This window comes from Danio rerio, chromosome 8, assembly GCF_049306965.1.
Source record: "Danio rerio strain Tuebingen ecotype United States chromosome 8, GRCz12tu, whole genome shotgun sequence".
In the NCBI taxonomy this organism is placed as follows: domain Eukaryota; kingdom Metazoa; phylum Chordata; class Actinopteri; order Cypriniformes; family Danionidae; genus Danio; species Danio rerio.
In genome coordinates, this window is record NC_133183.1 from 10,129,410 (window position 1) to 10,143,608 (window position 14,199).

The 14,199-nt window shown below is 38.1% G+C and overlaps 1 protein-coding gene across 2 annotated transcripts in view; it reads left to right on the forward strand.

Moving 5' to 3' along the window:
- grm6a (glutamate receptor, metabotropic 6a) overlaps positions 1 to 14,199 on the forward strand; it is a 126,230-nt gene that overhangs the window by 64,215 nt on the left and 47,816 nt on the right. For both annotated transcript variants that reach the window (XM_021478291.3, NM_001123292.1), the window contains 2 exons: positions 1,127 to 1,343; positions 5,399 to 5,534. In XM_021478291.3, coding sequence (XP_021333966.1) covers positions 1,127 to 1,343; positions 5,399 to 5,534 — 353 coding nt within the window. The remainder of the gene's footprint in view (positions 1 to 1,126; positions 1,344 to 5,398; positions 5,535 to 14,199) is intronic.

The following is a 14,199-nucleotide window of genomic DNA, read 5'->3' on the forward strand; positions in this document are numbered from 1 at the left end:
GATCCATTCCTTGGCAGTTCATGGGTCATTCACTGGGCCTTCTGCCCTTTGCAAAAAAAAAAAAAACTTTCCAAAGACGTCTGTCTCTTTCTCATTTTGCTGCTTGTTGGTTAAATTTTGGCGCTCTGAGATGTAACCGTGAGAATGCAGTCATTTTTCAAAATAAAAGATTTTTCAATGTAAAAGATTGTTTACATTTACATTTAGTCATTTAGCAGACGCTTTTATCCAAAGCGACTTACAAATGAGGACAAGGAAGCAATTTACACAACTATAAGAGCAACAATGAATAAGTGCAATAGGCAAGTTTCAGGTCTGTGAAAGTCTAAGAAGGAAAGTATTAGTAGTATTAGTATTATATATATTTTTTTTGGGGGAGGGGTACAGTTAGTGTGATATCCAGAGAGGCAATTGCAGATTAGGAAGTGAAGTGGAGACTAAATAGTTTTTAGTCGTTTCTTGAAAATAGCGAGTGACTCTGCCGTTCTTATGCAGTGGTTTCCACCAACTGAGCAGATTGAGCGTGAGTGTTCGCGAAAGTGACTTCTTCCCTCTTTAGGATGGAACCACGAGGCGACGTTCATTCACAGAACGCAAGTTTCTGGGGGGCACATAAATCTGCAGAAGTGAGAGCAGATAAGAAGGAGCAAGGCCAGAAGTCACTTTAGACTCAGATAATAATTAAATTTAATCAATGATTTGTTTTGTGTGGTCTGTAGCCCGGGGGTTGAGGTCCATTGATCTATATTACAAATCAATACAACAACAAACTAAAACAAAATAATGCAACTCACCATAATGTTTAATGTGTGCACTGAGCTTGTTTACCGGGACATAGTGTAGCTCCTCTCCTGTTTGAAAAAAACTGCAAATAGAGTTTTGCTTTCAGGTCTGCCATTGAAAGTGGTTGAGTTTAAATGAAAAGCAAATGAGAAGCATCTTGAATGATTTGCTTTCTTGCAACTCTTTCACGACCCACTACTGGGCTGCCAACTGGGGGTTGGGGACCCCTAATATGTCATGAGTAGTTTACTGTTTTTTAACCCTTTAGCAAGAAGGATCTCAGATGGACCAGCTCACTTTAACAGTAAATGTACTGTAATTCTCCTCTTGTTCCTTCTTTCAGATCCCTCAGATCAGTTACGCCTCTACAGCACCAGAGCTGAGCGACAACAACCGCTACGACTTCTTTTCTCGCGTGGTGCCACCAGACTCATACCAGGCCCAGGCCATGGTGGACATTGTGAAAGCGATGGGCTGGAACTACGTATCCACTTTAGCCTCTGAGGGAAATTATGGTGAAAGCGGTGTGGATGCCTTCGTCCAGATCTCTAGAGAGACAGGTACAGTATCTACACCAGTGTTTCCCATTAGGTTTACATTTCTGGGTGAGGGCAGGGTCTTACTACCTAAAATGATTTTAAAAATGTGCAACATACCATATATAAATAAATGAATGTATAAATGAATTAACAAAACTAATTATAAGCATTCTATCCTGTACTTATGGAATTAAATTCCTTTGTTTACCACTTTTCTATATGCAGTAAGTAAAACTGAGCTGCTTTTTGTTTTGTGTTCTCACAATAAATCAGATGAGCCATTAATAGTCTGATGGTATCAAGAAGCCTAAAAACTAAAAAAGAGATGTGCATCTATCAGAAGTTTTGCGATTGATGAGCACATGTCACTCCGCTGCTAGTCCGTTTGCACTGGCTGCCAGTTGCTGCTCGCATCAAATTCAAAACTCTGATGTTTGCCTACAAAGTGACTTCTGGCCTAGCACCTTCTTATCTGCACTCACTTCTGCAGATCTATGTGCCCTCCAGAAACTTGCGTTCTGTGAATGAACGTCGCCTCGTGGTTCCATCCCAAAGAGGGAAAAAATCACTTTCGCGAACGCTCACGCTCAATCTGCTCAGTTGGTGGAATGAACTCCCTAACTGCATCAGAACAGCAGAGTCACTCGCTATTTTCAAGAAACGACTAAAAACTCAACTATTTAGTCTCAACTTCACTTCCTAATCTGTAATTGCCTCTTTGAATATCACACTAACTGTACAAAAAAAAAAAAAAAAAAAAAAAAACTACTAATACTTCCCTTCTTAGACTTTACAGACCTGAAACTTGCCTTTAGTACTTATTCATTGTTGCTCTTAGTTGTGTAAATTGCTTCCTTGTCCTCATTTGTAAGTCGCTTTGGATAAAAGCGTCTGCTAAATGACTAAATGTAAATGTAAATGTAGTTCAAACAGGCTTTGGCTGAATGCGTGCTGTGATAACATCACAATGTGGGTTACACACTGGACGAAAAGCGCAACACTGCACCAAATAGTGGGGTTTATTTACTATTGCCTGGCTCTGCAGATATTTTTTTCTGATTTATATCTGCTTGATGCAACATATTGCATGCCATGTTTCTTCACATTGCACATGAAATTTCACTGCATGTGATATACAGAGAGCAGACAGAAATGACGTGCTGTCATGTCCATAAGCTAAATAACATGAGGCTCTTTTGTTTGTTTAATAACAGAACAAAGTGAAGGCCTGGTGGCTGTTTCATAAAACTGGTTAGGAAAAAACAAGGATTAAAGTCAAAAACCCGACTTCAATGAGCCGAACTAAACATCCATGCTTAAATTGGTTCCAGAACAGCAAGTTAAAGATCATTTGATCTAACTAATCTAAGTTCAGTTTAAATAATCTAGATAACTGCTCGTGCACATTACTGTCGTGAAACCTAGGAGGTCGAGCATAGATGCATCGATTATGTTGTGCGCTACCATGACAACTATGAGAACTGAAAGAGCTCTGAAATGAGACGCAGCTGTTCACAGCGAGTGAGCCGCGTTCAAACATAAAATAATATTAACAAAATAATCTAAAACTACAGCTTGCAACAAAGCAAGAGAGAAGGCTGACATGAAATTGCAGATCGTCTCAGTTAAAAATAGACCATTATATAGGCCTATTAACGCTAAATTAAATATTTGTCGCAATACATGGAAATTGTGCTTGACTGCGCGCACATGCAAAAGAGAGAGAGCTAGAAGGAATACGCGATTTCTGCCTGTTGCTTGCTAGGTTTTAATGCATTGCAGACTAACAGTAACATACAAAATGTGCTTAACGTCAGCACATTGAGTTTAAAATAATGGCAACAAAAAGCCGTGCACGCACAAGCGGTGGGATTTTTAATTTGCTATCGAAACTGCTGCAGAATGCTACTTTCCCTTTAACACGTGTGTTTCCCGAGGGTTGTGGGAAAATATCCAACCCAGGCTCATTTTGGAAAGGTAGCCCCGCGGAAGTTTCTAGAGGCTGCGAAATACCTCCCGGGAGGTACGTATTCGTGCCGTTTTTGTTTTCGCAAATCTGCGAGAGGCCTTTATGAGCGCTTTTTCGAGTCTCTCCCGCACTGTTCTCACGTAAAAAGCTGCTGGAGGCCGATGTCGAGCGACTGTCTGTTCAACTGACTGACTGGCTGAATGACTGACTGGGCGGATGGCCAATCGGCCGACCCGGCCACCCTCCTCATTCTCTTTCTTTCCTAAACCCAAGCAACGATTTACGAAAGATGCGCAGAAAAAGAAAAGCCCTTGTCCGATTTTGACCGCTTTTTCGAATTTCACCGAATTCTCGCCTGTTACGAACTTGCTCGCTTTATTTTTTGGATTCTGTTTTTTGTCTTACCTGATTTCTGGAACCACTCTTCCTCGGACTCGAACCCGGTCTTTGAACGCTGCCAGCTCCTCCTCCTCCTCTGGGCCTCCGCTCCACCGACGTAACACGACGAGCTAACCGGACAAACTGGTTGGGGCGGGAAAGCCCTCCACACGGAGGAGGTGAGCTGTCAGCCCAGACGGCGAGCGCGAAGAGGAGCCCTATAGCGTTCGTTTGAAAAAACTAAATGCGGCCATACATACCTCTAGCCACATAAATCGCGGTCTCCAGAAATGTCTGCGGGGCTACATTTTCAGAATGAGCTTGGGTTGAAAATATATTATATTTAAGTAAGGCTACTACTTGGCCTGGATTCATCTCCCGATTATTCCACTCAGGGTTTGCAGCTTTAAAGTCATTGATTAAGAAATGTAGCCTACTTCTTGATATCAGTCAGTGCTTTCTTAATATATTTTCTTTATTAAATTTTGTAATTCATGTGAAGTACAGCATGTACTATCTAAGTACACCCTTCACAGATCAATATTTTAAACTAATATTTTCTATAGAATGCTTTATAATGTTTGTGCATATACATTAGATTATTGGAGCTAATCTAACAAAATATACTGAAGATCACAGTCCAAAAATTACATCCAAATTAATAAATTGTGTTAAAATATTAGGTAAAATTTAATAAACAGGAAAAAAAAATTTTAAACATTAAAAAATTTGTTGAAAAGGAGTAGTTTGTATTTGTTTTTTTTTTAGAAATAACTTATTTTAATTTAAATGTATATATTGTTCTATTCTAAAAAATGTTTGTTGTGTATATATATTTACTATTAAGTGACTATAAAGTTTTAATCATTATTAAGAGGTTAAATTAAATAAAATGGCAGCAAATTACGCCAGGCGAATATTAACATGACTTTGATTAAGCTTGAACCTGACTTAGCCTCAGAGTTAACCTGCCCCGGACCAGGTTAGTTTCCCAGCGTAAGTTGCCACAGTAACTGAGTTTAAACTATAGTAAATTTGATTTATGAAACAGAATACCAAAATAAGCCTGGCTTTTACTCTAAGTTTATGGAACAGCACCCTGTTCTGTTGGAAAGTAATCTTAAACGTTGCGCTATACAAAGAGGAAAATGTAAATAACCTGACTTTCAAGAGAGGATGGGGATGCCATTGTGATAGGCAGGGTGCCGCTAATACAATAGTAGGGGAAACACTGTGTTCACTCGGATTCTGATGGTGTTTGTTTGCCTTTTTGGTGCGGTTCATTTGGGGAGATGTGAAAGTGGCAATCATACTTGGGTGCACACATTAAATGTGGACCAAACTAATGTAGAAAGAGGTGGTCTCGATACACTTTCAGAAGAACCCTGGGGCAGTTTGAAAATGTGAATGCAAAAAAAAATACTATAGGAATTACTGTAAAAATTTCTGAAACATTTGAAAAAGAAAACAGTTCACTGGAGGGCGAATAATTTTAATTTCAGCTGTATGTAAAACAGAGTACAGCATATAGCATGATCCAGATTAGGCTTTCCATTAATATGCCATCGTTCAAAAAGTTTGAAAGAGGAGCATGACTGAGACAGCTGCGTGCATTTGTACCCATCTGCTGCCAGAAATTCATGGCGGTCATTAATATAAATAGAAAGTAAGTCACATTTTAGGGAGAAAAATTTCAGCATTGGTGTCCATCTCTCTCTGTCTGACAAAGGAGGTCTGTGCATCGCTCAGTCCATGAAGATCCCAAGAGAGCCCAAACCAGGGGAGTTTGACAAGATCATTAAGAGACTAATGGAGACCCCCAACGCGCGAGGAGTCATCATCTTCGCCCACGAGGATGACATTAAGTAAGTCAATGATATGCTTAATGTATGTTTGATCACCAAGAACTTATAGGACTTTCCTGGGTTAAATACAGCTAGTTTTGTATGCGCTGACACGCTTTTGACTGATAAACTTGACAGACATTTTTATTTAATTTAATTTAATTTTAATTTATTTAATTTAATTTAATTGTATTATTATTTTATTATTTTTTATTTTATTCCTCTGTGGCAACCCCTAATAAATAAGACACTAAGCTGAATGAAAATGAATGAATGAATGAATGAATGAATGAATGAATGAATGAATGAATGAATGAACCTCATTCATTCATTCATTCATTCATTTTCTTTTCAGCCTAGTCCCTTTATTAATCTGGGGTCACCACAGCGGAATGAACCGCCAACTTATCGAGCATATGTTTTAAGCAGCGGATGACCTTCAAGCTGCAACTCATCACTGGGAAACACCCATACATTCTTGTTCACACACATACACTAGGGATAATTTAGCTTACCCAATTCACCTGTTTTTGGCCTTGTGGGGGAAGCCGGAGCACCAGGAGGAAACACATGCAAACATGGTGAGAACATGCAAACTCCACTCAGAAATGCCATCTGACCAGCTCGAAGGCTCGAACCAGCGACCTCCTTGCTGTGAGGCAAGAGCGCTACCCACAGCACAACCACATGGTCATGAGTCAATGTTTTATATTATATTTTATTCCAATTATTTTCCTTTTATTTATATTTTTATTTTATATAATTTTATTTTACTTTATTTTATTCCATATATTTTATTTGTTATTTAATATTTTATTCTATATATTTTTATTTTAATCCACATATTTTAATTTAATTAAATTTTATTTTTTTATATTTTATTCCATATATTTTTGTTTTTATTTGTTTTATTCCACATTCATTCATTCATTCATTCATTTGCTTGTCGGCTTAGTCCCTTTATTAATCTGGGGTCCCATTATTAATCCACAGCGGAATGAACCGCTAACTTATCCAGCAAGTTTTTTTACGCAGTGGATGCCTTTCCAGCCGCAACCCATCTCTGGGAAACATCCACACACACATTCACACACACACACTCATACCAGATGTTTTTGGACTTATGGGGGAAACCGGAGCACCCGGTGGAAACCCACACCAACACGGGGAGAACATGCAAACTCCACATAGAAATGCCAACTGACTCAGCCAAGGCTCGAACCAGCAACCGTCTTGCTGTGAGGCGACATTGCTACTCACTGCGCCACCCTGCTGCCCCATTTTGTTATTTACCATAATTTAATTTGTTCAATTAAATTTTACTTTTATTTTGTAAATTAATTTAATTTTAATTAAATTTTATTTTCTTTCATTTTTTCTTTTCGGCTTAGTCCCTTTATTAATCTGAGATTGCCGAAGGGAAATGAACCGCCAACTTATCCAGCATATGTTTATGCAGCAATTACCCTTCCAGCTGCAACTCATCACCGGGAAACATCCGCACACACTCAGTCACACACATACACTACGGACAATTTAGCCTACCTAATTCACCTGTACCGCATGTCTTTTGACTGTGAAGAAAACCAGAGCACCTGGAGGAAACCCACGCAAACGAGGGGAGAACATGCAAACTCCACAGAGAAATGCCAACTGATCCAACCGAGGCTCGAACCAGATCTTTTTGCTGTGAGGCGACAGCACTACCTACTGCGCCACAGCGTTGCCTTTATTTTTATTTTATTTTATTTTATTTTATTTTATTTTATTTTATTTTATTTTATTTTGTTTTGTTTTATTTTATTTTATTTTGTTTTATTTTATTTTATTTTATTTTATTTTAAAACATTGAAAAAGTGTCAGAAAAGTACCAAGTGCTGTTTTTGATTTAATGTTCACTTGTTCATTAATCTAATTTATCCATGTGCTTTACATTTCTGCTTTTAAAAGTTTCCTGTAACAGAGTTTGCCTGTTAAAATTGCCTGTGCAAAATTGCTTATTAATTTTTATTTATTATTATTATTTTTACAATGAAAGAATGTCAGCATGAAGCGATATCAGCAACCCACTGCACTTTTCATGCTTTGACAAGATGTTTGAGGAAAGGCGTGAACATATTTAAGAACTTGACGATGTCAGCTGAAAGAGTTTTTATTAAGCACAAACACGTCAAACTTTTTTTTCCCTCTAGAATAACATGCAATGCAGATTTGTGCGCACTACAGCAATGAAGGACTGTTAAATATGTCATATTGTAATGTTGCGTTTTTATATGTACAATCTGGCAATTTGGTCTTTAACAGATGCATAATGGGGCAGTGTTTTTTTCCGTCATTTTTTTTAATGATTCTGTCTGGAACAAACTGTTCGTTCCATCTGTCGCCGTAGAGCAGACTAATGTTGTCACTGATTTGATAATGGCTGACTTGTAACAGGGGCACATGTGGATTATTTGATATGATTGAACTAACTTCTAGTATTTGCGACATTTTAGGGGAGATTTGTAAATTAAGCCAGATATTAAACGCAAAGTACACGCAATTAGAGGAAGCGTCCTTTGATGTGGCGATAGGACTTTTGATATGCAATGCATCACACATGCTTCTGTATGCATGTAAATGGAGTTGGCTGCTGACCAACCAACTAGAGGGAACAATGGCCACAGTCTCAGGCCAAAAATATACTCGGCACAATTACACAAGCGCCGCATGATTTGCCAGTGCATTATTAACTGAGTGCTATTAACCTTTTGCCATTAAACCAAATGTAATTATTCAGGTAGATAGCTATTTCAAAAAGTTTAGTTTAACAAACTTGCTCAGTGAATTCTCTTTAGACTAGGGCTGCACAAAATTGGAAGACAGTTTCACAAGGTTGTGTGAATAGCTCTATTTGATGGTTTTCTTGGGATTTAACAGTATTCAGGTAGAGAAATTGAATAATCACAATGCAAACAAATGCTTTTCTTACTTTGCTTTGTGTAATTTCTAGTCCAAATATCGTTAAAAAAACTCAGATGAAATAAAATAATGTTTTGTTTTCACCTTCATAATTAATTAGACAAAATTAAGGGCTCTTTTTTAACAGGTCTAAAGCGCATGGCGCAAAAGCATTAAGGATATTAAAATAGCTCTTTTGCTATTTTAAGGACAGAAAATTACGGTATAACATGGTCTAACATTGTTGTGCTTATTCTCTTAATGAGTTATGGGTGTTTTGAACATAACAGCCATTAAACCAATCAGAGCTTCATCTCCCATTCCCTTTAAGAGTCAGTTGCATCACTCCATGATGCATTTGCTATTTACATGGTGGACTTAGGGCTCTATTTTGACGATCCATGCGCAAAGTGCAAAGCGCAGGGCGCAAATGCATTAAGCTTGTCGGAATCCACTTTTGCTAACTTAAGGACGGAAAGATCTACTTTGCACCGTGGCGCATCGTCTACCAGGGTTCAACTTATTCTCTTAATGAGTTTTAGCTGTGGGGGTGAAGCAGTGGCGCAGTAGGTAGTGCTGTTGCCTCACAGCAAGAAGGTCGCTGGGTCGCTGGTTTGAACCTCGACTCAGTTGGCGTTTCTGTATGGAGTTTGCATGTTCTCCCAGTGTTCACGTGGGTTTCCTTCGGGTGCTCCGGTTTCCCCCAGAGTCATGCAGTACAGGTGAATTGGATAGGCTTAATTGTCCGTAGTGTGTGTGTGTGTGTGTGAATGTTTCCCTGAAATGGGTTGTCTCATCTCCCATTCCCTTTAAGAGTCAGTTGCGTTGCGCCATAGTGCATTTGCTATTTACATGACGGACTTTGTAAGTGGGAAAAATTGAACGATTCACTAGCAAGAAAACAGTTAAACAGAGCATCTACATCGCAAGAATGAGAGACGAGTCTCCTCATTATTTACTTTCGCTTTCACTCTCGTGGATAAGACAACATGCTGTACACACAGACATCCATTAGCCTATAAATAATTAATTTCTTTGGTAAGTGCAAAGATTTGTTTCAAAATTATTTTTAAATTCACTTCTAATTTCCAGCAAACAAATAAATGAACAATAATAACGAAGTGTGTTCAAAAAACTGAGTTATATCCAAACACACATGCTATGCCCCATATGGTCTAAAACCTGACAGGTGGGCAAATCAAAGATGAGGCTTTTTAATAAACAAATATCAATATGCATATAATAAATAATTCTGCTAATAATAATATTATACAATAAACTGAAAAGGCCTCTCGAGATGAAGAAGGCATGAAAGTATGGTTTTTATATTTATGTAGGCTAGAAAATAATCATTTTTGCAATATTTTAATCATTTATATATATATATATATATATATATATATATATATATATATATATATACAGGTGAACAAATATAAACTTGTTTTAATAAAACAAAAATAAAAATGTATATAATGAATAATACTGCTAGTAATAATAACATTATACAAAAGCAAGTTGTCGTGAATGCACTGAAAAAAGCTGATGAAGGCAAAGAGGCGATGTTTTTATATTTATGTAGTAAATAATAAGTTGTGTAATAATATTTTAATCCTTTAATTCTTGTTCGTTTAAGATATTTGCGTATTGCTGTACATCCTGTGTATTAAGCAATGTGTAAGCGAGGCGCACACTTAAACACTGCCGTCTGCTGGTCTATTGCACAGTCTATTTTAGTTCCTCAAAATATAATTTTCCTTTGGCTTAGTCCCTATTTATTTGGGGTCACCACAGTGGAATGAACACCATCTATTCCAGCATATGTTTTTTTGCAGCAGATGCCCTCTCGCACGTCATGATTTTGCCAAGTACGTTGCAATCCTGGATTATCATCTATTTTAATTCTGGAATATCATTATTGTTGGAAAATGTAATCCATATGTAACCCTTATCTATGTGTTATTTTTACAGTATTTGCTATTTTCTTATTAGGACCAGATGTCAGAAGATTTTAATTCGCTCGCAAGAGTGTATAGAAATAACAACCAGTTTTAGATAGATAAGTCTGACTCAAAGATAAAGTTAAATAACTGAGGTAAGTATATTGTTTGAGCAATTTAGATTGAGGAAAACAACATAAAACAAATAAATAAATGTCAAAACAGTTCAGTTTGATGAATACTGGAATAAAACAAAAAATATATATAATGAAATCACCACACTTCAGATGATAATTTCACTTCAGACAAATTCAGTTTCACAAATCATATACAATAAGGAAGAAAAATAAAAAAAAATTAAGGAAAATTTGAATAAAAGTAGTAATTCAAAGTCCAAGTTCAATGTTCAACACTCAAAAGTTCTTTTTAGTTCCAGTTTCGATGTGAAAAATCCAAAAAATCTGTCCAGATAGAGAAAAATCCAAAAATGAATAAAAACTAAAATATGAGCGCAGTGAAAGTGCAAGAATGCTTTGTCCTACCAGTTCAGTGAGCAACGGATTAATTTACTTCCAGTTACGATCTTTCAGAAGGACGGCTCGCCATGTCCGGACCACCGAGAAAGCATCCACGGCAGGGACAGATCGGGATATTGTAGCAGAAACACGAAAGGGGAAACACATGCACACACAAGGAAAAAAAAACCCGGCCAAGGAAAGATAAAGATGAACAGGGAGAATAAAGAAGAATGTGTCTCGATTAAATATAAGTTTTCTGTTGTCTCGGGCGATTTAATGTGCTCCGCTCGCACTTCTCTCAGTACTATCACTTGTTGTCAGCTTCCTATCCTTAAAATCTGAAACTTTTAGGGCTTTTCTCAGTCAATCAAAGAAACAAAATTATTTTTAGATCATTTAGATTATCTAAACTGATGTTTCAAAGTGTCTAATGTCGTTCAATCTGCTCGTGCTGATTAATCAAAGTGACTCTCCGTCACCGGCAGCTCTCTCACACACGCAAGGGGGTGGAGCTAACCTCCGACCTCCACCAAGTCAAAACTTACTTTATTCTCTATTTATTATTAATATTTAAACACTGTGTATATAATATAAACAAACTCTATTTAATATTTCTCCTCACAATCATAAAATAAAATGTTAGAATTTAAAATAAACTATTTATAATTTGTTTTAGTGACCTAGTCAGTGAGCTGGGTTACACATACCTATTCCCTACCCCTAAACCCAACTACAATTGTAAATAATTCCCAAAACCAGAGGGTAATAATAGTTGGAAAATAATCATGTAGAAGTGAATAAACCTAACTGTAAGCCTAAACTTCACATAAATGGTAAACATATCCCTGATTGGCTGATTGGAATGTTGTTCCAGGATCAGCATAGATGTTAATCCAGAAATATGTCCTACTTGCTGAAATCAGGTTGACGTGCCCTTCCTGCCACAACCCAGTACTGGGACACACTCATACACTACGGCCAATTTAGATTATCCAATTCACCTAGAGCATGTCTTTGAACTGTGGGGGAAACCAGAGTACCCGGAGTAAACCCACGCCAACATGGGGAGAACATGCAAACGCCACACAGAAATGCCAACTGGCCCAGCCGAGACTCAAACCAGTGACCTTCTTGCTGTAAGGCACCCTTGTAGTATTATAAAATGGAAACCAAAATAGTAACAATTTAAGTTAACTAGATGCTTATTAGCTTGCATGTTAAGTCTTATTCTTCATAGCCATACCACACATCAGTCATACAAGAATGACAAGAGGGTTAGATAATGGCAGTAGTTTCATTTTTGGTTCACTTTAATTCAATTCAATTCAATTCAGCTTTATTTGTATAGCGCTTTTACAATGTAAATTGTGTCAAAGCAGCTTCACATAAATGGTCATAGTAACTGGAACAGTGTGGTTCAGGTTTTAGTGTTTAAGTTCAGTTCAGTTCAGTTTAGCTCAGTTCAGTGTGATTTAATCATTACTGAGAGTTCAAACACTGAAGAGCAAATTCATCGATGCGTAGCTCTACCAATCCTGAACCATGCGAGGCAGTGGCGACAGCGGAGAGGGAAAAAAAACTTCACCTGATGGGAGTGAAGAAAAAAAACCTTGAGAGAACCAGACTCAGTTGGGCACGACCATTTTAATTTCTCCGCTGGCCAAAAGTCTTGTGCAGAGCTTCATTCGCCGTGGTTTAGGCTGGAAGATGACTTTACAACCCCAGTGTGCTCAAAGTGTTTTGATTCTCCATTTTAAATTATAATCAGACATCCAACAATATATATCTGGGATTTTAGAGCATCAACCTTCACCCAAAAAGCAGTAAAGCTGCCTGGGAAAGGTCAAAGTGAGTGTCAAATCCCAAATAAGCCGTCATTATCATGTTATCTCAGAGCTTAAATGACCTTTTCATATATGATAAGAGCACATACAGTATCCAGGACTCCTCATTCCTCCTCACGTAATGCCATTTTTCTCTTTTCCGCATTTGACCTTATGGATTCAGAAGTAGCAAACAAGACTTTTTATCACCGTCAACACTCACAAGGGACGGTTTGCCTTTCTGTGTTTGAGTGTCACAGTCTCTAATCCATATGCCTCACCGCTGATGCTTTCTGACAGGCCTACGAGGTGAAGAATATCAGTACAGATGAAGTTTCCCTCTCATTAATGCACTTCTGTGAACACAGGCTGTCGGTTACACTGCCTAAATTGTCAACCACGCTTTCAGCGCAGAAAGCACATACATAACTGAATAGCTTAATTCATAATAACTTGGTTAAGTGCCACTCTAACAATTACATATTTGAATTTCATGAAGCGCCTCTCGTTTAGAGACTTATGTGTTGTATTAATGGGATAGTTCACTCAAATATGAAATTTTTGCAGTTCGTTTGCTCACCCTCATAGCATTTAAGGTGTACTAAAAGAAGGTTTTTAGCTGAAGCTGTGATCCTTATGCAAGTCAGTGGTAAATATAATGACAAAAAAGAAAAAAAAGGCCAAACAAAATGATTAAAGGGGCAGTATCTTTTACTTTATTCTTGGTAAACAATCCTTAAAAAACTCTAGATGACGGCATCTTTGCATCCTACAAAAATGACAAATTCAGTTGCATTTAAATCATTCATTCATTAATTTTCCTTCGACTTAAGGCTGATTTATACTTCTGCGTCAAACGCTGACATATGCTACGGCGCTGACGGATAGCCCTTCGCCGTGGCCGTCGGCGTCACTGACGTGCACCTCTCAAAAAATGTAACTACACGTCGCAACGACGCGTAGCGCAAGCTCTGTGATTGGTCGGCTTGGTATGGCTGACGAGTCTGTGCGGGACCGAGAGCCGCGTGAATGGTGCGAGCCTGATGAAGCGATTGTTTGTTGTTGGAAAGTTTTGTTTTGTGTTTACCACATAGTTAAAGTTGTTGCACATCCACCGGTTCCTGCCTCAAAATGAGCGAGTTTGAGCCACTTGTACATCACGGAAGTGTTCAGGAAAACAGCAGCAAAGAAACTCGACACAGAGGAACATTTACACCTCACTGCCAACTAGCCTTACGGAAGTGTTAATGCAGACCAACAGAGACAGCGCGCAGAAGTATAAATGCACAGCTACACGCATTGCATGCGCCGTGGGTTGACGCCGGTCACTTGAAGTATAAACCAGGCTTTAGTCCCTTATTTATCAGGGGTCGCCACAGTGGAATGAACCGCCAACTATTCCAGAATATGTTTTATACAGCAGAAGCCCTTCCAGCCGCAACCCAGTACTGGGAAACAGCCATAC